At 34.4% G+C, this 26,106-nt stretch overlaps 3 protein-coding genes across 3 annotated transcripts; 1 reads left to right on the plus strand and 2 right to left on the minus strand.

Moving 5' to 3' along the window:
- Window positions 1-18,770: 18,770 nt before the first annotated feature.
- On the minus strand, window positions 18,771-19,390 carry LOC139875232 (uncharacterized). The gene is made up of 2 exons (XM_071862573.1): window positions 19,088-19,390; window positions 18,771-18,980 (listed from the first exon to the last, which is right to left on the minus strand). Exons 1-2 carry the CDS (start codon window positions 19,388-19,390, stop codon window positions 18,771-18,773), a joined length of 513 nt encoding a protein of 170 aa, XP_071718674.1.
- Window positions 19,391-21,172: 1,782 nt separating this feature from the next.
- Window positions 21,173-24,016, minus strand: LOC139877360 (F-box/FBD/LRR-repeat protein At1g13570-like). The gene is made up of 4 exons (XM_071864781.1): window positions 23,851-24,016; window positions 22,035-22,876; window positions 21,760-21,924; window positions 21,173-21,632 (listed from the first exon to the last, which is right to left on the minus strand). The coding sequence occupies exons 1-4, from the start codon at window positions 23,876-23,878 to the stop codon at window positions 21,333-21,335; spliced, it is 1,335 nt and encodes a 444-aa protein (XP_071720882.1). The 5' UTR covers window positions 23,879-24,016; the 3' UTR covers window positions 21,173-21,332.
- Window positions 24,017-25,319: 1,303 nt separating this feature from the next.
- On the plus strand, window positions 25,320-25,985 carry LOC139875233 (uncharacterized). The gene is made up of 2 exons (XM_071862574.1): window positions 25,320-25,441; window positions 25,541-25,985. Exons 1-2 carry the CDS (start codon window positions 25,320-25,322, stop codon window positions 25,983-25,985), a joined length of 567 nt encoding a protein of 188 aa, XP_071718675.1.
- The last annotated feature ends 121 nt before the right edge of the window (window positions 25,986-26,106 follow it).

The following is a 26,106-nucleotide window of genomic DNA, read 5'->3' on the forward strand; positions in this document are numbered from 1 at the left end:
AATGGCATGAGTTTGTAAGCAAAAGTACCATAAGGGCACGTGAATGTGATTTTCTCTTGATCCTCGGGTGCTATTGGAATTTGAAAATATCCAGAAAAATCATCAAGAAAACAATAGTAACTATTTCTGGCTAATCTTTCCAACATTTGATCAATGAAAGGTAAGGGAAAGTGATCTTTTCTGGTGGCGTCATTTAATTTTCTATAATCAATACAAACACGCCATCCTGTTACGGTCCTCGTAGGAATAAGCTCATTTTTTTCATTTGTGATGACAGTCATGCCACCCTTCTTAGGCACGCATTGAACTGGGCTTACCCATGGACTATCAGAGATTGGATATATTAAACCTGCATCCAGCAGTTTAATAATTTCTTTCTTAACAACATCTTTCATATTAGGATTTAGTCTTCATTGGCGTTGCACATACGTTTTATGACCTTCTTCTATAAGGATTTTATGTGTGCAATACGAAGGACTTATTCCTTTAATGTCATGAATCTTCCATGCAATGGCTGGTTTATGAGCTTTTAGCACAAAAATGAGTTTAGATTTTTCATTTTCAGTAAGAGAAGACGATATTATTACAGGTAATTCAGATTCACCATGTAAATAAGCATATTCCAAATGGTTTGGAAGTGGCTTTAACTCTAATGTCGGTGGTTCTTCTATCGATGATTTATATCGATATCTGTCTTCTTCTTTTAGCATTTGAATTTCTTCTGTTGTTGGTTCATATCCATTAGCCATAAGTGTAGCTAACATTTCAGTTTCATCAATTGGTTCAGTACTTTCTTCTAAAGAACATTCTCCTGTTCCTTGTAGTTCTGGAAATTCTTCTAACAATTCTGCATGTGATTCTTAACATGTATCATCTGCAGATTGCGGTTGTTGCATGGCTCTATCAACTGAAAAGGTAACACTCTCGTCCTCTATACTTAGGGTCAGTTTCTTACCGAACACGTCTATTATTGCTTTAGTTGTGTTTAAGAATGGTCTTCCTAGTATGAGAGGAACTCGAGAATCTTCTTCCATGTCTAAAATAACAAAATCTACTGGAAATACTAAAGTACCAACTTTAACTAGCATGTTCTCCATTATCCTTCTAGGATATTTTACTGATCGATCGGCTAGTTGTATACTTATTCTTGTTGGTTTCAATTCTCCAAGGTCTAGTTTAGTGTATAATGAATACGGCATTAAATTTATACTAGCACCTAAGTCTGCCAATGCTTCTATTGAACTAAGACTACCCAGAAAACATGGAATTTTGAAACTTCCTGGATCTGAAAGTTTTTCTGGTATCTTATTCAACAGCACTGCAGAACAATTAGCATTCATAGTAACAGCAGAGAGTTCTTCCATTTTCTTTCTATTTGTGATCAGATCTTTCAAGAATTTAGCATATCTAGGCATTCCTGAGATCACATCAATGAAAGGAAGATTTACATTTATTTGTTTAAACATATCCAAGAATTTAGATTGCTCGACTTCAAGTCTCTCTTTTCTCATTTTACTCGGGTAAGGAAGCGGTGGTTGGTATGGTTTAACATAAGGTTTAGCCTTAACTGTGTTATCTTCATTAACCTTCTCAACTAACGGTTATGTTTCCTTATCTTGCTTAGATTGTGGTTCTTGTAGGGTAGGAATAGCTTCATCAGAAATTACAGGTATTTCAGGTGGTTTAAGTATAATACCACTTCTTGTGGTAATGGCTTTAGCTGTTTCATTCCGGGGGTTAGCATTAGTATCACTAGGTAGACTTCCCGATTTTCTTTCACCTATCAATCTTGCTAGGTTACTTACTTCTTGTTCCAAATTTTGAATAGAAGCTTGTTGATTTCTAAATGCTTGAGCATTTTGTTCATTGGTTTGTTTCTGAGATGTGAAAAACTGTGTTTGAGAATCAACTAGCTTTGACATCATGTCTTCTAAATTTGGCTTTTTATCATCGGTTTGTGGTGGTTTGTTTTGAAAAATAGGTCTTTGTTGATTGTAAGTATTATTGGATACTTGTTGATTGCTAGGACCTTGTTGGTTGTTGTATGGAACATTTCGGTTATAATTCTGGTTTTGATTGTAGATCGGTCTTGGCGGTTGATAATTATTCTGATAATTATTTCCAGGCCTTTGGTTTATGTATGAAACATTCTCCCTTTGTTCCATTGTTAGTTCAATACTGAGAGAATCTTTTGTCAAATGTGGTCCTCCACACTGCTCACAACTAATTCGTATTGAGTGAATATCTTTAGTCATCTTTTCCATTCGTCTCTCGACAGCATCTATCTTTGCAGAAATGGAATCTAAGTCATGGCTAGAATCGGCTCTAGCTGATTTAGATGATCTAACGATATCTTTTTCTTGGTGCCACTCATGTGAGTGGGAAGCAGTGTTATCAATAATTTTGTAAGCATCAGTTGCTGTTTTCTTCATAATGGAACCACCAGCTGCTATATCGATGTCTTTCCTTGTAGTGATGTCACATCCTTGGTAGAATATTTGTACTATTTGACAAGTGTCTAAACCATGTTGCGGACATCCTCTTAATAACTTTCCAAATCTTGTCCACGCCTCATATAGAGTTTCATTTGGCTTTTGTGTGAACGTAACAATTTCTCCTTGAAGTCTCACGGCTTTAGATGCCGGAAAGAATTGTTTAAGAAATTTTTCAACTAAAACGTCCCATGTATCAATCGCCCCTTCAGGTAATGATTTCAACCAATCTTTGGCTTCTCCCTTTAAAGTCCAGGGAAATAACATGAGATATATCTGTTCATCCTCTACTTCTCGAATTTTAAATAAAGTACAGATCCTATTAAAAGTACGAAGATGTTCATTTGGATCTTCCTTCGGTGCACCACTAAATTGGCATTGATTAGTCATCATGTGTAGAATTTGTCCTTTGATTTCATAATCTGGCGCATTAATGTCTGGTTGAGTAATTGCGTGACCTTGGCCAGTGCGTTTAGCTCGCATTCGGTCTTCCATACTTAGAGGTTACAGATTCTCCATAATTGAATTTGTTGAATCTGAATCACTAGAGGATTCTGATTTAATGGTTCATTCCTCAACAATCTCTGTTTGAATGATTGGTGGTTCCGAAGGAAAGATTAATGGTTCAGGATCTCGGAATCGTCCCTGAATATTCTCCGAATTCTCAATTGTGAGGTCGGGTTCAAAAAATGGATTATCGGAAATTTGAATTGGAGTACTTGGTTGACTGGATGACGATTCTAAAGAAAAATCAACGGCGACAATATTTGCTAGATGTCTTGATCTGGTTACAGGTGGTGAACGTATAAAAGGTGGTGAACGTTTTGCTCGGTGCATTCACTGAATATCCTATTAGTTTTTTTTTTTTTAAAGAAAGAAAAATTATATAAGTTATTCAATTAATAGACTTTTCTGATTTTGCCCACGTTTCGAATAGCCAAAAGATGTAGCAGAGGGGCATGATTCGTTTGGTCACAATATAATTGAGTACTGTTTGGCTCCAATAACCCGGTCCACGTACAAATCCAACTATTACTACGAACCAGAAAATTTTGATGTCTATCAATTTAACTACTTAAAATAATTTTTCGTAATTTAAAGAAATTTTAGAGAAGAAATAGAAAAAAAATCTAAGTCCTAAAACTAGAATGTCGAGAAATAAGAAAGAAAAAGAGCGCGTCGAAAAATGTCGAAAAATAATAGGCGTCGAAAAATAAAAATAAGAAAGTAACGCGTCGAAACTTAGAAAGGAACTAAAAACTAAGAATTAAAAGTTGCGTCTAAAAATATTAAAGCTTAAAATGAATTCTATATCCCAAATGGCAATAACTTAAAAAGGTACTAAAATATATAAAACGGCGTCGCAAAATTCTAAAGCACCTAAATCTTAGTCTAAAGAAAAAGCACTTAAGAGATTTTACGGCAAAGCCTAAAAAAATCTAGAAATAAAAATAACTATGGCAAATACTATGAATTAAAACTAAATACGAACGAAAAGTACAAATATTACGCTAAAATAAATTAAAAGTTACAAAATATAAAAATAATCTAAAAGTTGTAAAAAGTACAATTTTTATAAAAATATTATTTTTATATTATTTATTTTATAAAAGTATTAATTTTATATATTATTAAAACTAATTAAACTAAAAATACAAATTAATAATAAAAACTAAAACTAATTAATTTAAAATTAAACCCTAATTAGGGTTTTAATAATAATAATAAATAATACTCCGTAATTAATGCATAATTAGGGTTTGACCAGGCGTGTCAGGGTGTGCTACGCGATCGCTTAGCTTTTTGCCTTGTCTCCTCCGAGATCGCGGAGTGCAATTTTACCAGATTAAAAACTGGGCTAAAACAGTTCGGCCCAATTTAATATTTTATTAAAAACAATGTTGGGCTTCGACGGGTTTCGGCCCAATTATCAGTTACAAATATTTTTTTTCTTCTGTTTTTGATATTTATATAAAATATTTATATAAATTAAATAAAAACTTAATTTTAAAAACTAAAATAGAAATAAAATTACTTTATAATTTTATATATTATAAATTTTGAACAAACTTTTAGAAATAAATATAAATTTTTTTTTTATGTTTTTAAATTTTAATATTTAAAAACGTATTTTTACAAAACTAATTAAAACTTAATAAAAATCTTTTTTTTATAGCGTTGCGCTTCCGGCGTTTAAGCAAGAATGTTCCCCGGCAGCGGCGCCAAAAATACTTGATGTGTGCGAGGTGTACTAGGAAATAGTATTAATTTTTACAAGAAAATACTATTAAATACGATACAATTTTACACAAGTTATTTATTTATTTATAGAGTGGATATACCTAAACCTTGCTACAACACTTATAGGCAGTGTACCTAATCGTACAGTAGTGTAGTTTTTAGTAAGTCCGGTTCGTTCCACATGGATCTCTTAAATAAGCTTAACGCTATATATTTTAAAACTATATTTGTAAAAATACAACAATATATATAAGTAATATTATTATTATAAAGGAGGGTTTTTTACCGTTTAATGACCGGTTTGTCGATTTTTAAAACTTTAGTCGCAGTTAAAACCTAATGTAAAATATTAAAAATAAATATAACTTAATTTAAAGCGTAAAGTAAATAACGATAATGAAATTGCGATAAATAAAAGTGCGATAAAATAAAATTGCGATAATTAAAGAGTGCGATAATTAAAAGTGCAATTAAATATGAAATAAAAGAATTATGCTTATTTAAACTTCCATAATCATGATGTTTGACGTGTTGATTTTTAGTTTATTCCCATGGGTTAATTGTTCTTTTTCCTGGATTATTCAATATGTCCATACGGATTTGTCCATAATAGTCCATCAGTCATAATCATAAAGTGTGAAAGCCTTCGTCAAATTATTCTTATTCCCGAAGTCAAATATTCCAACTAATTGGGGATTCGAATTGTAACAAGGTCTTAATACTTTGTTTAATGAATACACCAGGTTATCGACTGCGTGTAAACCAAGGTTTTACTACTTTGTTAACAATTACACCAATTACCCTTTGTAACGACCCGCACTTTTTCGATCATTCTATACTTATAAGATTAATATTTACATAAATTAAACCTTGCCAACATGATAAGCAATCCAAATTGTCGAGACTTATATTTCCGAAAAGAGTTTTACACAACGTTTGACCGTCTAGTTTGACCGATGATATCACGAACTATACAATATATGATAATTATACGTTTGTGTATATATATGTATATATACATATTTAACATGATTAAAGAATGTTTTAATACCTCATTTTATATTAATAACAACAAGTTATATGTGTATTTTGAAACTACTAACTTATGTTTTCAAAACGATAACTATACGTAACGTTATTTGACATAAATACTTAAGACATATAATGTTTATACATATATTGTATAAGTAATGTATTTAATCACTTTTAAAGACTTAAATACATAAAACCATATAAGTGTATTCACAAAAGATAGCTATATTTGAATCCTCATTCCATTTTTCACAAAATTTCTATACGTATACCTAGAGTATTTATACTCGTATCATACCTAGCTTTTATACGTATTTACTAATAGTAAATACACATCAAATCACCACCTAATCAGCTCCTATACTTGCCCTCATCAAGAGGGAACTTCTTTTTGACATCTAGCTTCAATAATTATACAAAAATACAAGTAGAAATTTTGTTTTTGTCCCCCCCATGATCACGCCACCACCACCTTAAATACATGCATGCATTTCAAGATTTTGATCCATTTTTACTTCAAGTCTTTAGCTAAAAACACCTACACTCTCAAGAACATTAAACACCATAAACATTCAGTAACTTACCAAGAAGATCTAGCTTCAAAAACCTTACTTAAATCACCATAAGAAAACCATACAAAAACACTTCAAGAAAACCCTCCAAGAACACCAACTTACTTCCAATCTTTCGTCCACCTCTAGTACCCTTTTGATTCTAGCTTCTTACTTCTCTCTTACAGCAACTTCATCCAAGGAACTTGAGGTAGAATCTATGTTCATAACCTTATTCGATTCATATATATATAGCTATCATATTTTGTGGTATACAAGTTTAACAACAAGAACATAGTTTGAATGTTTTCAAACTTGTTTGCAAACTAAATAGATCCTTCTAACTTAACTTTTAAAATACTTCAAGACATGTAACATAACTTATTTATATGTTAATTTAACAAGGTAAAACTTGGTTTTTCAAAGTATAAGTATTTTTGGAAAAATGGTCATTAAATGATTTTGTTGTAACAAAAATGTTTAACTTCATATGTTTCACTAAACTTTCACCTATGCCGTATGATTTTGAATACAAACCAAGGTATTTACAGTTCATAGTCTTAAAGAAGAACTCGATCCAAGAAGATGGCAATTTGAATCAACGAAAACGGACTTGTAACGAAGAAACTATGACCGAAACAAAATTGGCTATCCTAGACATTTTCAACTTCGGGATTCATTGGAAAAATTTACATAAAATCACATACTTCTAAGATAACATGATATTTTATATATATGTACTCATAATTCAATTTCATATGGTTCAGGATCACCCGCAAACAACACGAGAAGATTAATCATAAGATCCCATGATTGTACGCAACACGTCATTTAACAACACCGGTACTTTATGTACGCAACACGTCATTTGACAACACCGGTACCATGGGTCAAGATTAATCTCGACCAACACATATACGATGGGGTTTTATTGATTTCGTTGGGGGTTTTATTTATTTCATTGCGGGTATATTAAACATCTAAAAATGAACCATTAAAATTGAATTACTAACATCGGACTGCTAACTACGGACTAAGGAATTATTCAAAGTATTAAAAGTATAACAAGTATATATTTATAACGTTTGTTTAAAAATGAAAACATATTGATATATTATATATGGATAGGTTCGTGATATCAACCGGAAGACCGAGTCAAAATATATATATCATCAAGACAAGAGTGAGTATATAGTCCCACTTTTAAACTCTAAATATTTCGGGATGAGAATACATGTATTTTATGTTTTACATTATGGACACAAGTAACTGAAAAATATATTCTACGTTGAGTTGTACCACTGGCATACTTCCCTGTAGCTTGGTAACTAATATTTACAGCGGTATTGTAAACGCGAATCCTGTTGATAGATCTATCGGGCCTGACAACCCCAACCGGACTGGACGACCAGTATTCAACGGTTGCACAGTACTTCGTTTTGTGACTACACTTGGTACGGTGTAGTAAGATTTCATATTAAAGGGAATATGCGACGTGAAAATGTTAAGTATGGTTACCAAGTGCTCAACCACTTAGAATATTTTTATTGAAATGTTTATATACGAAATCTTGTGGTCTATATATATATATTGCTGCGCACTAAACCTATATCTCACCAACTTTATGTTGACGTTTTTAAACATGTTTATTCTCAGGTGATAATTAAAGCTTCCGCTGCATTATGTTGAATCTAAGCAGGATCATGCGTACTCATATTTGTGTCAAAAATAAAACTGCATATCCGAGGACGTGTGTTGTAAAATATGCTAGAAATCGTGTTGTTATTATCATTTGTAAAGTTTGTAAGTCGAAGATTATCGTTAAACGATAATCATCTTTTTATTGTCTAAAGCTTGTACAAAAATAATGGTTTGGTTTGTAATGTATAATATATGCAGTTTTCCTTTTTAAAAATGTCGCATATAGAGGTCAATACCTCGCAATGAAATCATACGTTATCTAACACGTTCTTATGGTTAAGGACGGGTTATGACATGTGGTATCAGAGCGGTGGTCTTAGCGAACCAGGTCTGCATTAGTGTGTCTAACCGAGAAGCCGTTAGGATACATTAGTAAGTCTGGACTTTGACCGGGTCTGAAAAAAAAAAAAAAAACCATTGCTTATCACTGTTGGTTAAAATTTATATGTAAATATTATATAAGTACTAATGGGTTAGTTGTTGTGTGATAGATGTCGAGCTCAAAAATTGTTATCACAATCAACGACTCCGAATCAGAATCTTCAGATGGCGTTCCAGTCATTAACCTGTCCGATGACGAAAATGATATCTTTGGGGAAGACTCACAAATTCCGGATGAACCAACTATAAAGAACCCGGAAAGTGAACCCGAGGAGGAAAGTGAACCCGAGGAGGAAAGTGAACCCGAGGAGGAAAGTGAACCCGAGGAGGAAAGTGAACCCGAGGAAGAAATACAGGAAATTACAAAAGACGAGTTCGAACTAGGAAAGAAACGAAAGGCTAATGAATTAGAAAATCCAAATCCCGAGTTTAATGAGAATGATGTGGCACCAATTCCACTCAACACTACCACCCCTATCCCCGCTATTCCTATTCGTTCTGTCCCGGCATCCAGTTCTTCAGTCCCACAGCCAAAATATAGGCAGACAGTTAGGATAAGCGTTAAGCAAATCTTTGTGTCTAAACGTCCTAGAAAATAGATCAAACGATGCGCTGCTGTGTCAAACCATGGAACCGAATAATGTTTTGTATAATATTAATAGTGTGGTTTGCTTAATGTTCGATGTAAGATAAGCATATGTAAAATATTGAAGTATGAAATGCAATAATTTTCCATGGTTAAGTATTATTTAGATTGTAGTAATTGATTCTGTACTAAGCTATTAAGTATGAACATTAACGGGTAGGTACTACCCAAGATATAATTATAAAACGCTAATAAGAAGAAAAGGCTTTTATAATAATACCTAGTTCATATTATTAATAAGCTATAATGTACTATAAATACACACTACATCTATAATAATCCATGTGAATAATTATTTTCTTTCATTAGGAAATGGCGCGATTGAATCGAATGACGGAACAAGAACTCGAGGAACTCATCAACCAGCGAGTGAACGACAGAATGTTATGGGTTGAGGCTGCAAGAGCTGCTGCAGTTAATCCAAATCCTCGTGTAGGATGTACTTACAAGACTTTCCAAGCTTGCAAGCCATCATCATTCAGTGGAACGGAAGGACCTATCGGTTTAACCCGATGGATAGAAAAGATGGAGACGGTGTTTAAAATCAGTGGTTGTGATGAAAAAGACATGACCAAGTTTGCATCGTGCACTTTACAAGATAGTGCACTCACATGGTGGAAGAATTATGTGAAGGCGGTAGGAGGAGATGTAGCTTATGATACTCCATGGGAAGAATTCAAAGCAATGATAATCACCGAGTATTGTCCAAGAAATGAGGTTATTAAGTTAGAAGATGAGTTACGAAGTTTGAAGGTGGTTGGTACTGAAATCACCAACTACAACCAGCGATTCATGGAATTAGTTTTGCTATGTCCTGAATTGGTTCCAACCGAAGAACGGAAGATTGAAATGTACAAAGCTGGTTTGCCCAAAAAGGTCAAGGCAAATGTTACAGCATCGAAACCTAAGACAATTCATGAAGCTATAACCATGGCAAACGAGCTAATGGATCAGGTCATCATGGATAAGAAAGTATCCAATACTGATGTGAAGGTATCAGGTAACAAAAGAAAGTGGAATGGAAATTATGATCGAGGTAACCAACAACAATCTTTTAAGAAACAAGAAAACACGCAAGGTGCGGGTAGTGGTTTAAGCTTTGGTTATAAAGGACAAAATCCTTTATGCAACCGTTGCCACAAACATCACTTTGGTTACTGTAGTGTGTTATGCACCAAGTGTAATCGACAAGGTCATCTTGCGGAAGATTGTAAGGCTCTCGTTACAAATGGCAACAAGACTCCTGCCACCAACGCAAATAGAACTGCTTTGGCTAACATTACTTGTTTTGGGTGTGGAAAACAAGGTCATTATAAGAGCCAGTGCCCGAATCAGAATGGCGGACCTGCACGTGGAAGAGCGTTTGTTATTAATGCTAGAGAGGCACGAGAAGACCCGGAACTTGTTACGGGTACGTTTACCATTAATAACTTATCAGCATCTATTTTATTTGATACTGGCGCCGATAGAAGTTACGTGTGTATAAATTTTTACACTAAATTGAATTGTTCATCATTACCTCTAGATGCTAAGTACTTGATTGAGTTAGCTAATGGTAAACTAATTAAAGCCGATAAAATTTGTCGTGATTGTGAAATAAATCTAGCCGGAGAAACGTTTAAAATCGACTTAATACCCGTAGAATTAGGAGGTTTTGATGTAATAGTCGGCATGGACTGGATGTCCAAAATAGGAGCGGAAGTTGTTTGTGCCAAGAAGGCAATTCGTATTCCTGGTAAGGATAAAATGCCAGTGATGATTTATGGAGAGAAGGGTAATTCAAAGCTAAAACTCATTAGCTGTTTGAAAGCCAAGAAGTGTTTAGAAAAGGGATGTTACGCTATTTTAGCACATGTTAATAAAGTCGAAAAGAAAGAAAAGTGCATCAACGACGTGCCTGTGGCAAGAGATTTTCCTGAAGTTTTTCCGGAAGAATTGCCGGGATTACCTCCATTTAGATCGGTAGAATTTCAAATAGATTTAGTACCAGGAGCTGCACCAGTGGCTCGTGCTCCATATAGACTTGCACCGTCCGAATTAAAAGAACTTCAAAGTCAGTTAAAAGAATTACTAGACCGTGGATTCATACGACCGAGTACTTCACCGTGGGGAGCTCCAATTTTGTTTGTTAAGAAGAAAGATGGATCTTTTAGGATGTGCATAGATTATCGTGAATTAAATAAGTTAACTATCAAGAATCGGTATCCACTACCGAGAATTGATGACTTATTTGATCAATTGCAAGGATCATGTGTTTATTCGAAAATCGACTTAAGATCGGGCTATCATCAACTACGCGTCAAAGAAGAGGACATTCCGAAAACTGCTTTTCGGACACGTTATGGTCATTACGAATTTTTGGTTATGCCGTTTGGATTGACGAATGCGCCAGCTGTATTCATGGACCTCATGAATCGAGTTTGTAGTCTGTATTTAGATAAGTTTGTTATCGTTTTCATTGATGATATTCTTATCTATTCCAAGAGTGAGCAAGAGCATGAAGAGCATTTAAGGTTGATACTGGAGTTGTTGAGAAAAGAACAACTTTATGCTAAATTTTCTAAGTGTGCTTTCTGGTTGAAAGAAGTACAATTTCTTGGCCACATTGTTAGTAGCAAAGGAATTCAGGTTGATCCAGCAAAAATTGAAGCCATTGAAAAATGGGAGACTCCTAAGACACCAATGCAGATACGCCAATTTTTGGGTTTAGCCGGTTATTATAGAAGGTTTATTCAAGATTTTTCTCGAATAGCTAAGCCGTTGACAGCATTAACGCAAAAAGGGAAGAAATACGAATGGACCTCGGAGCAGGAGAACGCATTTCAATTACTGAAGAAGAAGTTAACTACGGCGCCTATTTTATCGTTACCTGAAGGGAACGATGATTTTGAAATATATTGTGACGCTTCGCGACAAGGTTTTGGTTGTGTTCTTATGCAACGAAAGAAAGTAATTGCATTTGCATCCCGACAATTGAAGATTCACGAGCGGAATTATACGACGCATGATCTAGAACTGGGAGCAGTCGTGTTTGCATTGAAGATGTGGAGACATTACTTGTATGGGGTTAAATTCACTGTGTTTACTGATCATAAAAGCCTTCAACATATTTTCGATCAAAAACAGCTGAACATGAGGCAACGTAGGTGGGTTGAGTTAATAAATGACTATGATTGTGAAATTCGTTATCATCCCGGGAAAGCGAACGTGGTGGCCGACGCTCTAAGCAGAAAGGAACGAGAACCAATTCGAGTACGAGCGATGAACATAAAAATTCGCATGAATCTCAACTCACAAATCAAAGAAGTTCAACGAGAAGCACTTACTAAAGAAAATATAGGAAATGAAATAATGAAGAAGTATGAGAAGCAACTCGTTATGCGGGAAGATGGAATTCGATATTTTGCAAATCGTATTTGGGTACCGAAGTTGGGTGGATTAAGGAAGTTGATATTGAACGAGGCACATAAGACAAGATATTCGATACATCCTGGAGTTGGAAAGATGTACCAAGATCTTAAGACGCATTATTGGTGGCCTAATTTGAAGACAGACGTTGCAACATATGTTGGGGAATGTTTGACTTGTTCCAAAGTCAAAGCAGAACACCAGAAGCCGTCAGGGTTACTTCAACAACCAGAAATTCCAGAATGGAAATGGGACGGTATTACCATAGATTTCATCACGAAGTTACCAAAGACTGTCTGGGGATACGACACCATTTGGGTAATCGTTGATCGTCTCACCAAGTCTGCACATTTCTTTCCTATAAAGGAAACAGATAGAATGGAGAAACTATTACGATTGTATATAAAGGAAGTTGTTTCAAGGCATGGAATACCTATTTCCATTATATCCGATCGTGATAGTAGATTTACCTCAAAGTTTTGGCAATCACTACAGGAGGCACTAGGAACTCGTTTGGATATGAGTACCGCATATCATCCGCAGACCGACGGGCAGAGTGAAAGAACAATTCAGACTCTTGAAGACATGCTCAGGGCATGTGTGATCGATTTTGGAAACGGATGGGATAAATATCTACCGTTAGCAGAATTCTCGTATAATAATAGTTATCATGCGAGCATTGGAGCTGCGCCATTCGAAGCATTGTATGGAAGGAAGTGTAGATCTCCTATCTGTTGGAATGAAGTAGGAGATCGACATTTAACTGGTCCCGAGATCATACATGAAACGACTGAGAAGATAGTGCAAATCAAGGAGAGATTGAAAACAGCCCGTAGTCGCCAAAAGAGCTACGCCGATGTTCGAAGGAAACCATTAGAGTTTCAGGTCGGGGACATGGTTATGCTAAAGGTGTCACCTTGGAAAGGTGTGATACGTTTTGGAAAAAGGGGTAAACTGAACCCAAGGTACGTAGGCCCGTTTAAGATCATCGAACGTATTGGACCGGTAGCTTATCGGCTCGAGTTACCGCAACAACTCGCCGGAATACATAATACCTTTCATGTCTCGAACCTTAAGAAGTGTCTTGCAAAGGAAGACCTCACCATTCCTCTTGAAGAAATCCATGTCGACAAGAAACTACAATTCGTCGAAGAACCAATCGAAATCATGGACCGTGAAGTTAAACAGCTCAAACAGAGCAATATACCGATTGTTAAGGTTCGTTGGAATGCTAGAAGAGGTCCCGAGTTTACTTGGGAACGAGAGGATCAGATGAAGCAAAAGTATCCACACTTGTTTCTCGATGACGCAAAATAGGTACAATTTTAAAATTTCGGGACGAAATTTATTTAACGGGGAGGTAATGTAACGACCCGCACTTTTTCGATCATTCTATACTTATAAGATTAATATTTACATAAATTAAACCTTGCCAACATGATAAGCAATCCAAATTGTCGAGACTTATATTTCCGAAAAGAGTTTTACACAACGTTTGACCGTCTAGTTTGACCGATGATATCACGAACTATACAATATATGATAATTATACGTTTGTGTATATATATGTATATATACATATTTAACATGATTAAAGAATGTTTTAATACCTCATTTTATATTAATAACAACAAGTTATATGTGTATTTTGAAACTACTAACTTATGTTTTCAAAACGATAACTATACGTAACGTTATTTGACATAAATACTTAAGACATATAATGTTTATACATATATTGTATAAGTAATGTATTTAATCACTTTTAAAGACTTAAATACATAAAACCATATAAGTGTATTCACAAAAGATAGCTATATTTGAATCCTCATTCCATTTTTCACAAAATTTCTATACGTATACCTAGAGTATTTATACTCGTATCATACCTAGCTTTTATACGTATTTACTAATAGTAAATACACATCAAATCACCACCTAATCAGCTCCTATACTTGCCCTCATCAAGAGGGAACTTCTTTTTGACATCTAGCTTCAATAATTATACAAAAATACAAGTAGAAATTTTGTTTTTGTCCCCCCCATGATCACGCCACCACCACCTTAAATACATGCATGCATTTCAAGATTTTGATCCATTTTTACTTCAAGTCTTTAGCTAAAAACACCTACACTCTCAAGAACATTAAACACCATAAACATTCAGTAACTTACCAAGAAGATCTAGCTTCAAAAACCTTACTTAAATCACCATAAGAAAACCATACAAAAACACTTCAAGAAAACCCTCCAAGAACACCAACTTACTTCCAATCTTTCGTCCACCTCTAGTACCCTTTTGATTCTAGCTTCTTACTTCTCTCTTACAGCAACTTCATCCAAGGAACTTGAGGTAGAATCTATGTTCATAACCTTATTCGATTCATATATATATAGCTATCATATTTTGTGGTATACAAGTTTAACAACAAGAACATAGTTTGAATGTTTTCAAACTTGTTTGCAAACTAAATAGATCCTTCTAACTTAACTTTTAAAATACTTCAAGACATGTAACATAACTTATTTATATGTTAATTTAACAAGGTAAAACTTGGTTTTTCAAAGTATAAGTATTTTTGGAAAAATGGTCATTAAATGATTTTGTTGTAACAAAAATGTTTAACTTCATATGTTTCACTAAACTTTCACCTATGCCGTATGATTTTGAATACAAACCAAGGTATTTACAGTTCATAGTCTTAAAGAAGAACTCGATCCAAGAAGATGGCAATTTGAATCAACGAAAACGGACTTGTAACGAAGAAACTATGACCGAAACAAAATTGGCTATCCTAGACATTTTCAACTTCGGGATTCATTGGAAAAATTTACATAAAATCACATACTTCTAAGATAACATGATATTTTATATATATGTACTCATAATTCAATTTCATATGGTTCAGGATCACCCGCAAACAACACGAGAAGATTAATCATAAGATCCCATGATTGTACGCAACACGTCATTTGACAACACCGGTACTTTATGTACGCAACACGTCATTTGACAACACCGGTACCATGGGTCAAGATTAATCTCGACCAACACATATACGATGGGGTTTTATTGATTTCGTTGGGGGTTTTATTTATTTCATTGCGGGTATATTAAACATCTAAAAATGAACCATTAAAATTGAATTACTAACATCGGACTGCTAACTACGGACTAAGGAATTATTCAAAGTATTAAAAGTATAACAAGTATATATTTATAACGTTTGTTTAAAAATGAAAACATATTGATATATTATATATGGATAGGTTCGTGATATCAACCGGAAGACCGAGTCAAAATATATATATCATCAAGACAAGAGTGAGTATATAGTCCCACTTTTAAACTCTAAATATTTCGGGATGAGAATACATGTATTTTATGTTTTACATTATGGACACAAGTAACTGAAAAATATATTTTACGTTGAGTTGTACCACTGGCATACTTCCCTGTAGCTTGGTAACTAATATTTACAGCGGTATTGTAAACGCGAATCCTGTTGATAGATCTATCGGGCCTGACAACCCCAACCGGACTGGACGACCAGTATTCAACGGTTGCACAGTACTTCGTTTTGTGACTACACTTGGTACGGTGTAGTAAGATTTCATATTAAAGGGAATATGCGACGTGAAAATGTTAAGTATGGTTACCAAGTGCTCAACCACTTAGAATATTTTTATTGAAATGTTTATATACGAAATCTTGTGGTCTATATATATATATTGCTGCGCACTAAACCTATATCTCACCAACTTTATGTTGACGTTTTTAAACATGTTTATTCTCAGGTGATAATTAAAGCTTCCGCTGCATTATGTTGAATCTAAGCAGGATCATGCGTACTCATATTTGTGTCAAAAATAAAACTGCATATCCGAGGACGTGTGTTGTAAAATATGCTAGAAATCGTGTTGTTATTATCATTTGTAAAGTTTGTAAGTCGAAGATTATCGTTAAACGATAATCATCTTTTTATTGTCTAAAGCTTGTACAAAAATAATGGTTTGGTTTGTAATGTATAATATATGCAGTTTTCCTTTTTAAAAATGTCGCATATAGAGGTCAATACCTCGCAATGAAATCATACGTTATCTAACACGTTCTTATGGTTAAGGACGGGTTATGACACCCTTGAATGTAATCCACCCCTGTTTCAATAAGTCTACTAACTATTAATCCAGTTCCGTGTCCGGTAAAATGAAAAATTATTGGTATTTATAGATATCCCGCCCACCGTGCCCAGTCAAGCGTATGTGGTTATATATAAATACGTCAAATTGTAAGTCTATATATTAAATTAACGAGGTATCATTTAGTTAATATAAAGTCCATTAATAGCCCATAGTCTAATTTCCACAAGTGTCGTTCTTTTGTCCAAACCCCAATTATGGTACAAAGCCCAATTACCCAATCTTAATATATTTAGTCCAACATCATGATTACTTCGGTATTAAATAAGCATAATAATAACTTAGCTACGAGACATTAATTTAAAAATAACATTAACCATAACTTACAGTGATTAAAAATAGCGTAGCGTTACACGGACAGAATTTCGACTTACACCCTTACAACATTCGCTAACATACCCTTATTATTAGAATTTAAAATTAAAATTAAAATTAAAATTATAATATATATATATATATATATATATATATATATATATATATATATATATATATATATATATATATATATATATATATATATATATATATATATATATATTTTACGTATGATAGAAAGGAAAGAAAAAGATGGTGTTAAATTTCGATCGAATGCGATGCCTTTTTATAGGCCCCATTTCAGTTTTGGTGTGCTCCGCGATCTCGAAGGGTTTTTCCTTCACAGCTCCGCGATCGCGGAGTAGTGGATTACAGCTCATCCAAGTTTGGCTCCTAGCTTGCCGACGGATTTTTTTAATAAATAAATATAATATATATATAATTTTAAGAATTATTTATATATTATATTATATTTATATGCATAGTTGACTTGTAATTTTTGCTCCGTTGCGTCGTGCGTTGAAAGTTGACTTTAGTCCCGGTTCCGGATTTTTGAACGTCCTTGCGTACAATTTAATATCTTGTAGTTTGCGTTTTGTAACTTGTACTTTTGTCATTTCTAGACGTTTCTTATCAATAATTGGAAGCACTTTGATTGTACTTTGTACTTTTGAGCTTTTTGGTCGTTTGCGTCTTCAATTCGTCGAATCTGTCTTTTGTCTTCACCTTTTATTATTTAAACGAATATCACTTATAAATAGAACAATTGCAACTAAAAGCTTGTCTTTCTTGAGGAATAATGCTATGAATTATGTGTTCGTTTTTAGCATTATCAATTACCATCACCAGAACTAACAACAGCAGGGGGTTCAATATGTTTAGGATTCGAATCTTCCAATATGTCAACTCATACACTCACAAACAATAAGCTTGGCACAGTTGCATCTTCACCCACCAAAACCTCGTTCACTGTTTCAATCCCAATTTCAACAAGCAAATTCCTTTTGAATATATCTTACTTTTTGTTCATGATATTGAGATGGTAACCAAATTACTATCCTTTGAGATGAATATACATAAAAGGTAGTGTGCAGAATTTTGTTGCCAACATTATGATATAACAGTATGAATTTAGTTACATCAAGGTTAGAATAAACACATTGAGTTTTTACAATAATGTGAAAACTTTATTTCACCATTGATGTTTAAAATGATGAATGAATAAACTTGTGTAAGTTTATAGTTGCACATGATTTCATCACCAATGTTCACAATTTCAACATTTAAGGCTACAAAGATGCAAACTTTAATTCTCAACTATTGCCCCGATGCCTTCTTACTAGACTTGAACTTTAGACACTTTGACCATGGATTGCCCTGATGCCCTATCTTGTGTATTTTACCATGGATGGTTTTTTTTTTTTTTCTTAAGGTATGATTTGGACGTTAGATTCTAATGTTTAACCTTTGTACTCTATCATATCAATTTTGCACAAAGAAAATACCTTTCTAGTCCACTTTATAGCAGTTTTTTAGATTTTCTTTTTAGATTTTCTTTTGTTGCAGAAAATATATTTAAGTGGCTTCCAAACATGGCTAATGGCTTAAAGATTCTTAAGGATACTAAACATCAAATTTGGTGATCTTTTTTTTTGAACCGCAATATTATTATAAACCCAAAAGATGCAATGAGTTCTCACAAGATGATACACATACTGATACCGAGCTAGCATCCTATGTGAACATCAAAACAAAACCGCACCAAACACTAAATACAAGAACTCAAGATAGCAAAAGTAATTACAAAACAAGAACACGAGGATTGTGCAACCAATCAAGCCAATCAATATTTTTCCTCTTGCATCTCTTCCCGATCCAATCAAAACTCACCACTTGAATATCACACAAGGCAACCGGAGGGGACCAACACGACTTTTTGAATATCATGTTGTTCCTATTTTTCCAAATTAGATAAACGCTTGTCCAAATCATTGCTTGCCAAATCTCCGCCTATCCGAACATTGCAAATGAGAAGACCCACCCAATATGTCGTCGAGATTTTGTATATTAAAACCGACGCCCCACCACATTAATATTTTTTCCCAAATTACACGAACTTTTTTACATGAAGATAATGCATGATTCACAGTTTCGACCTCATCATCGCATAGGGGGCAAAGAACGGAATGAAGATCAATACCCCGTTTGTCAAGTTCCAACAAAACGGGTAATCTATCCCGCCTAGCCCTCCATACGAAGATCCCCACTTTTTTTGGAACAAGAAGATTCTTTTGAGTTGAAATACACGAAACATTATCCGGGTAACACGATCTCATAATATGTTTTGTAAGAGAATTAGTTGAAAAAATACCGAACCCGCAAATCTTCCAAGACCAACCATCATCCTCGTCAACATTCATTTTGAGCCTCGAAATCAGCCCCTCTAGATCGTCCAATTCAGCCACTGTTCGGCCTGTGATTGCGCGCACCCATGCCCAGTTCGTAATACACGTATTGCCATCCCAAGAGACCCGTTCCGACACCGAAACATTTATGTTGGATTCTAGCCGCACCAATCTTTTAAAAAACATCCTTTAAAGGTTTATCTTTGAGCCACACATCTTCTGAAAATTTTGTTGAGTTCCCATTGCCGAGCACCTTAGAAAACGACTTGGAAAAATTGACTCCAAGTTCATCAATCTCGAAACCTGTTTTCACAATTTTGCTCCAAGTAGTATTAGAGTAAGAAAGTGAATAAACCCCACCCGTAGAAATTAAACCCGACCCCCCAAAAATACTTTTGATAACACTAACCCACAATGAAGTGGGCTCGGTATGGAACCTCCACCACCACTTGCCGATTAATGCTAAGTTTTTGCAATTCAAAGAACCAAAATTTAGTCCGCCATCCTTGTAAGAACGAATGACATCATCCCACTTTACCCACGAGATTTTGGACTCGTCACCCGACCCACCCCAAAAAAAAATTCTTCTCACACTCTAATTTTTTAAGCACACAAGGCGGGGCACGGAAGAGCGAAAAGTAGTACAAAGGCAAACTATTTAGAACCGAAGCCACGAGGGTTGCACGTCCACCGAAAGACATCGTACGTGCTTTCCAATCCGATAATCTTTTCTCGAACTTTTCTATAACCGGTTTCCAACTTTCATACTTGTTCATTTTCGCACCGATAGGCAAACCAAGATAAATAAACGGAAAAGTACCAACTTTACAACCAAATAAACAAGCCATAGATTCAACTTCATTTGGTGATCTGGATCAACTTCAAGGTGCTCTATGTATGCTTCGAAACTTACCTAAGCTTGAACAACTTCATTTGATCAATTCACAGAGAGTAAAAAAAAAGTCAAAAGTCAAACTTTCTTTAATATGCTTAAATAGTGAATAAGTTCGGTGCCAATGCCTTTCTAAATTTTAGTGTTTTACTAGTCTCGGCGCATGCATTTTAATGTGTCACCGGCATCACTTTATTTTAAAGCGTCAAAGTGTTTGGGCCAAACATTGAACGAGTTAAAAACTATAGAAATCACACTTGTAGATGGACCGAGACCCGTGCTATCTAATACTAGTTTGCTGTCATTGCAGATATTACAACGACTCGTTAACACTGGATCACTCAGTGATCCTGTTCCCGCTATTTAAGACTTTAAACAAGACATTACATAGTAATTGATTATTGTGCGGTTGCAACCAGTAGTTTTGGTTATTGTTGTATTTGATTCATACTTCATCTACATTACAGTTGTAGATCCAAGTTTTGATTCCATTGCTATTTGCTCATGTTTTTGATTACATGTTATACAAAACCAGTAGTTTTGATTGTTGGTGGTTGAAGCCATTTTATGTGTTTTAAAGTTACTCTCCATCCGCCCTAATATGTGAAACTAAGGTCCAGTATAACACTATAAATTTGGTGTGTATAGCTTATAAAAAAATTAATGTATGGACTACATTTTTTCAAACTGCTTGTTGTTGAACTATCATGCAAAGAGCATTGGATCTCAATTTGTATTAAACCAAACCAAACCAACTAGCTAGCCGTTCTAACACTACAAGTATAGTGCAACAAGTTAATGTGGCATATGAAACCTGTCAAAAGCAACAAAATAACTATAAGACAGGACTTGATCATTGTGAAGCTGCAAAATTTAGTTTATGAAGATTGTAAACCAAAATCTCATTTCTTGCAAATAATTGACTTCATCAAACATTATATAAAGAGAACTCGAAAATCAAAAATGTAAAATGATCATCCAATTTTATGTAATAATTGTCATGTCCCACAACATGCAAGACATTGGAAATGAGAAACAATAACTAAAATCATTAATGAATTGTGGTTACGGATCCAAGTAGACAAGTTCTGCTTTCGAGGAAGCTCGTGCGAACCGCATAACATCCTTAGCGAAGTTGAATTTTTCATGCGCATCACTAGTTTCACGGGGTCGGATTGATATCTTTTCAAGAGTGGGAGAATGTTCAAGTAAAAGCTTTATAAAGAGCAACAAAGGTCTTGATCTTTCTACATCCATTATATTTATAGTTTTTAATCCATTCAATGTCTGGTCCAAACAATCAGACGCTTCCAAATAAGCTAATGCTGGTTTCACATCCAAATCCAAATGCATGTTCTCAAGATCCTAGAAATACATTAGAAGTGAGACTGACTGTGTATTCAAAAAACCCTAGAAATACATCTAAATACGTTGAATTATTATAAAAGCACACACAACAGAAAAACACGAGAAAACGTTTAACACTCTTTACCTGATTATCCACGTCGAGTTGTTCTAAGTTCGGTGAGTTCCGAAGAATGCATATTACACCTTGAAGTTGAAACAGATCACCAAATTTGAATTCGTATAAGGTGAGTAACTCTAAACTATTAGCAGGGTGTGGAAGCCACTTGGGAATATTTTCTGCAATAGAAAACTGTGAGGATGAAAGTGAGATTTTAAGCTACCAAAGAAGATATGAACGACGATATGAAAGAATATATGAGAACAAAAATGAAATATTAGAATTTAAGTTGAAAATAATACCTGGAGAAAATACCCGTCGATGAGTAAACTACCAAGACATGGCTTATCACTTAACAAGCTGGACATATTAATTCTTTCAACCCCTTGAATTGGTTTTTTGAAAGCTATACCAACCGCACCAAGACATTTACTATGCAATAACTGAAGCAAAGTTGCATCAGGGTAATCTATGACCACTAAGATGAACAACTTTGTAGACTTAATCTTGAAATTGTAAACATTGGTGCATGCAGACAGTTTCAACTTCTTTAGTTGTGGTAAGTTGATGATAGTTCCATTCAAGTTAGCCCCAAATTCAATATTCTTGAACGAGAGATTTTCGAGATAAATAAATCCTTGAAACTCGAGCGGTGGCTTAATGATACAGTTTCCAAGTTTTAGCTTTCTTAATTCTAGACAACAAAAAATACAACATGGAAGTTGATAACGTTGATTTGAATTTGTAAGGACGAGTTCTCTAATAACACCGTCTCTTGAAAAGGATAAAATCCACTGATCGACTTCTTGAAAGCTGTCAAGAGCCATGTTTGGTATGTGAAGATGTAACTTTAAGATAGGACCCTTGAGATAGTTAAAGATTTGGTTTAAGATCGTAATAAACCCATTATGACCAAATGCTCCATTTTTGGCAAACTTTTCAGAGAAATGTTTATCAAGAACCAACGACCTCATTGAGGTCCATTTGTATTCCCAATTTTTTGATAAAACGTTTGTCCTCACAGCATCTTGAATTGGGAGCTTCTCTAAAATCGAGTCAATCAAATTCTCGGGAAAGTTACTGACTCTATCCACTTCAGGAGAAGTTACAAACATCCTCTTAGTATTATTATTATTATTATCACCTGTCATTAAAATCAATAAAGAAAAACAAATCCATCGTAATAATCTTGATTTGTGTTTTTATTGTAATTGGACTTGAAAGTAACATGACAAGTAACAAAATAAACACTTGTCTACAGTAACATTTTCATCAACTATCAGGAAATGAACATTCTCCTTACAAAAGAAGGCCGGGTTGTATCATGATTCAACATACATGGAAATGATGTCGGATGACATAACTAAGTGGTGGAACAAAGTACTCAGTGGTTAATAATACAAGTGTACTACTGAAGAGATAAGTAGAGACAGTAACAAACATCTCAAAGAGAGAAACGGGGCAATTCAATAAAATAAACAAAGTTGAGTAGTCGAGCAAGACGGTTCAAAAGGTTATTAAGGGTAAGAATGGGGGCTATGAAATCTTAAGGTCGTAATAATGTCCATCCTAAAGTAATGTTACTATTCAAAAGCAAGCTGCAGGCCAAACAAACTTGAAACTAAGTACAGAGTGAAAATGGGGAATTACAAATGACCAAAAACATGAATATTTGACATATACCTACAGAGTTATAAATAGGTTATCAAGGTATTATCAGTTCTTGTTAAAAAAAGGTGGTTCTACCTCTCTTTATCTTTTATCAGATTTCAACACATTAGGGTTTCGCTTTCACTATGTAGCATCTTATAATCAATAAAACCTAAAGCAATACATTCATACTTGCTGCTTTATTTTTAGGGCTTCTAACAAATATCTAGGTTAAATTTCGGTCACTTAAATATGTTTCGAATAAACCGCAAACTAAGTTATAACAATGATAATGACTCAAATTATAAAATCAGAACCTACGAGTTCAGCTGAAATGAAGAATGTATGTATTACAAATTAAATTAAAGGTAAAAAGTCTAAATAAAATTACAACAGAATTTTTTTTTCAAACACAAGTAGGTTTATACGAAAGAATCAAACCAAATTATGGTCTAAGAATCAAGTTACCGGTATTCAGAACTACAGATGAATCCATCGGAGTACCGATTAGAGTTTAGCGCCCAAATTGCAGTGCGTTTTCATTTTAGGTTTTTCAGACTTTACCTCGGCTTTTGTTTTGTGGGTATGCTCCAGGACCAAAACTCTTATTTACATAATAGGTCCCTTGTTCAATTAAAATTACAACAACAATACTCCGATATAGGGAGGTGAGATGAGATGTAGAGATAAAATCCAAATATAAAAAGTATCAAAATTTGAGTCAACTTTGACCAACTTTGACTTTGAACAACTATGACTTTGATCGGCCAGACTCACCCCTGAATTAGCCCTATTCAACCCAACTTTGACCAGACTTTTTAAGGTTGACTGACTTTTTAGGCACTTTTAGGCAAAATAGGACGGGCTAGTACTCAAATTAACGTGTCGGCCGATGAATCAACTTTTACAACAATGCGTACAGTTGTGACTTCATACCAGTAGGTGCAACCTAAAATTTGTGGCAAGTGGCGACAGCAAAACCTTTTGGAAAGTGAAAGAGAGAAAGAGAGGTGACTGACGCACATAGGAATTCCAGCACGAAAGTGAAACCATCATTGGTTCCACCTTCATATGTAAAACTATTGTCTTTTCTTTATAACATTATAGTTACAATAACAACAACATCAATATGTAACATTACACTATAGATGTAACTAGAAAGAGTTCAGACCGCGCGTTGCGGCGGTTATATTTGAATATACGTTGTTTGGTACCTGTTTGTAGTATCAAACGATATTTTATGTAAAAAATGCTCACGCATGTTTACTATTTGTTACATATATACATAATGTTGAGCGAGAACTGAGATAAAAAAGTTGCAAACAAAAAGGAAGAAAAAGGGACATGAGGACTTGAACTCAAGTCTTTTCTTTTAAAAATTCATGATCTTACCACTTGCTCTAGACATCCAGTTAATACAATTAGTTGAGTTTGATTATTATATACTATTTATAATGTTTTTTCTTTCATAGAAAAAGAACTCCGTTTCAAATATAGATAGTTGCTTTTTATTCGTAAAATTATTTCAAGTTTAATGGTGATGATGATGAAACCTAAATCGCAGCGGAAAATAAATCTCGTCATTAAATTGGGTGGGTTTTATGTAAGAGTTATTATGTTGAATTAAGATATTACACTTTAGCCCTCGAAATTATTGTATACGATAATTTTAACCCTATATATTTACATCTTGCACCCCTTATGTGTAACCCAGTTAACATAAATTTCCCTTGGCAAAAACTACATGAACTAAAGAATAAAACGACCAAAAATTTGTTTGATATTAGTTTATATGTTTAAGAGTTATTATGTTGAATTAAGATATTACACTTTTGCCCTCGAAATTATTGTATACGGTAATTTTAACCCTATATATTTACATCTTGCACCCCTTATGTGTAACCCAGTTAACATAAATTTCCCTTGGCAAAAACTACATGGAGTCTTCTCAAATGCAGCAGCTCTTGAGCATCATGAATCATATTCAGCTTGTAAATGACCGGGATCAATGGTGCTGGGAAGGTTTCAGATACGGGTTGTATTCGGTCTCAAAAGCAAGGCAAATGATAGACAAATTTAATCAACATGAAACATCCCATCCCACTTTTTGGTATAAGTTCGTTCCGATTAAGATAAATGTTTTTATTTGGCGTTTAAGGTTACGACGTCTGCCAACCAAGTCCAACTTGTTGACGAAAGGAATGGAGTTTGAAAATGATAATTGTTGTGTATGTGACAATGGGCTAGAAGATGATCTGCATGCTTTTGCAAACTGTGTTAATAGTAAGTTAATTTGGCTTAAAGTTGCAAGCTGGATAAATTTGGATATCCCTTCATGGAATTCGTTAGATGGTTTATGGTCATGGGTGGACGGTGTTCCCATTATTGGCAATCATAAAACGATTGTTACTGCGATTATATACTCTACTCTTTGGAACATTTGGCGGCTTCGAAATAGTACTACTTTTAAGGATTCAAAATTTCGCAAGTGTCATGTCTTAGATAGCATTGTTGTTGACAGTTTTAATTGGTTGTATGCTAGGTTTAAAAAGAGTAGAGTGAACTGGACGGTGTGGTTACAAAACCCACTGAATGCTTTGTAATTCTTTTTTTGCTTCTAGCTTCTCGCTAGTTGCTTTTTAATATTATTTGCTGCCGTTCCAAAAAAAAACATGGACTAAAGAATAAAACGACCAAAAATTTGTTTGATATTAGTTTATATGG

Source organism: Rutidosis leptorrhynchoides, chromosome 11 (genome assembly GCF_046630445.1).
Source record: "Rutidosis leptorrhynchoides isolate AG116_Rl617_1_P2 chromosome 11, CSIRO_AGI_Rlap_v1, whole genome shotgun sequence".
Lineage (NCBI taxonomy): Eukaryota > Viridiplantae > Streptophyta > Magnoliopsida > Asterales > Asteraceae > Rutidosis > Rutidosis leptorrhynchoides.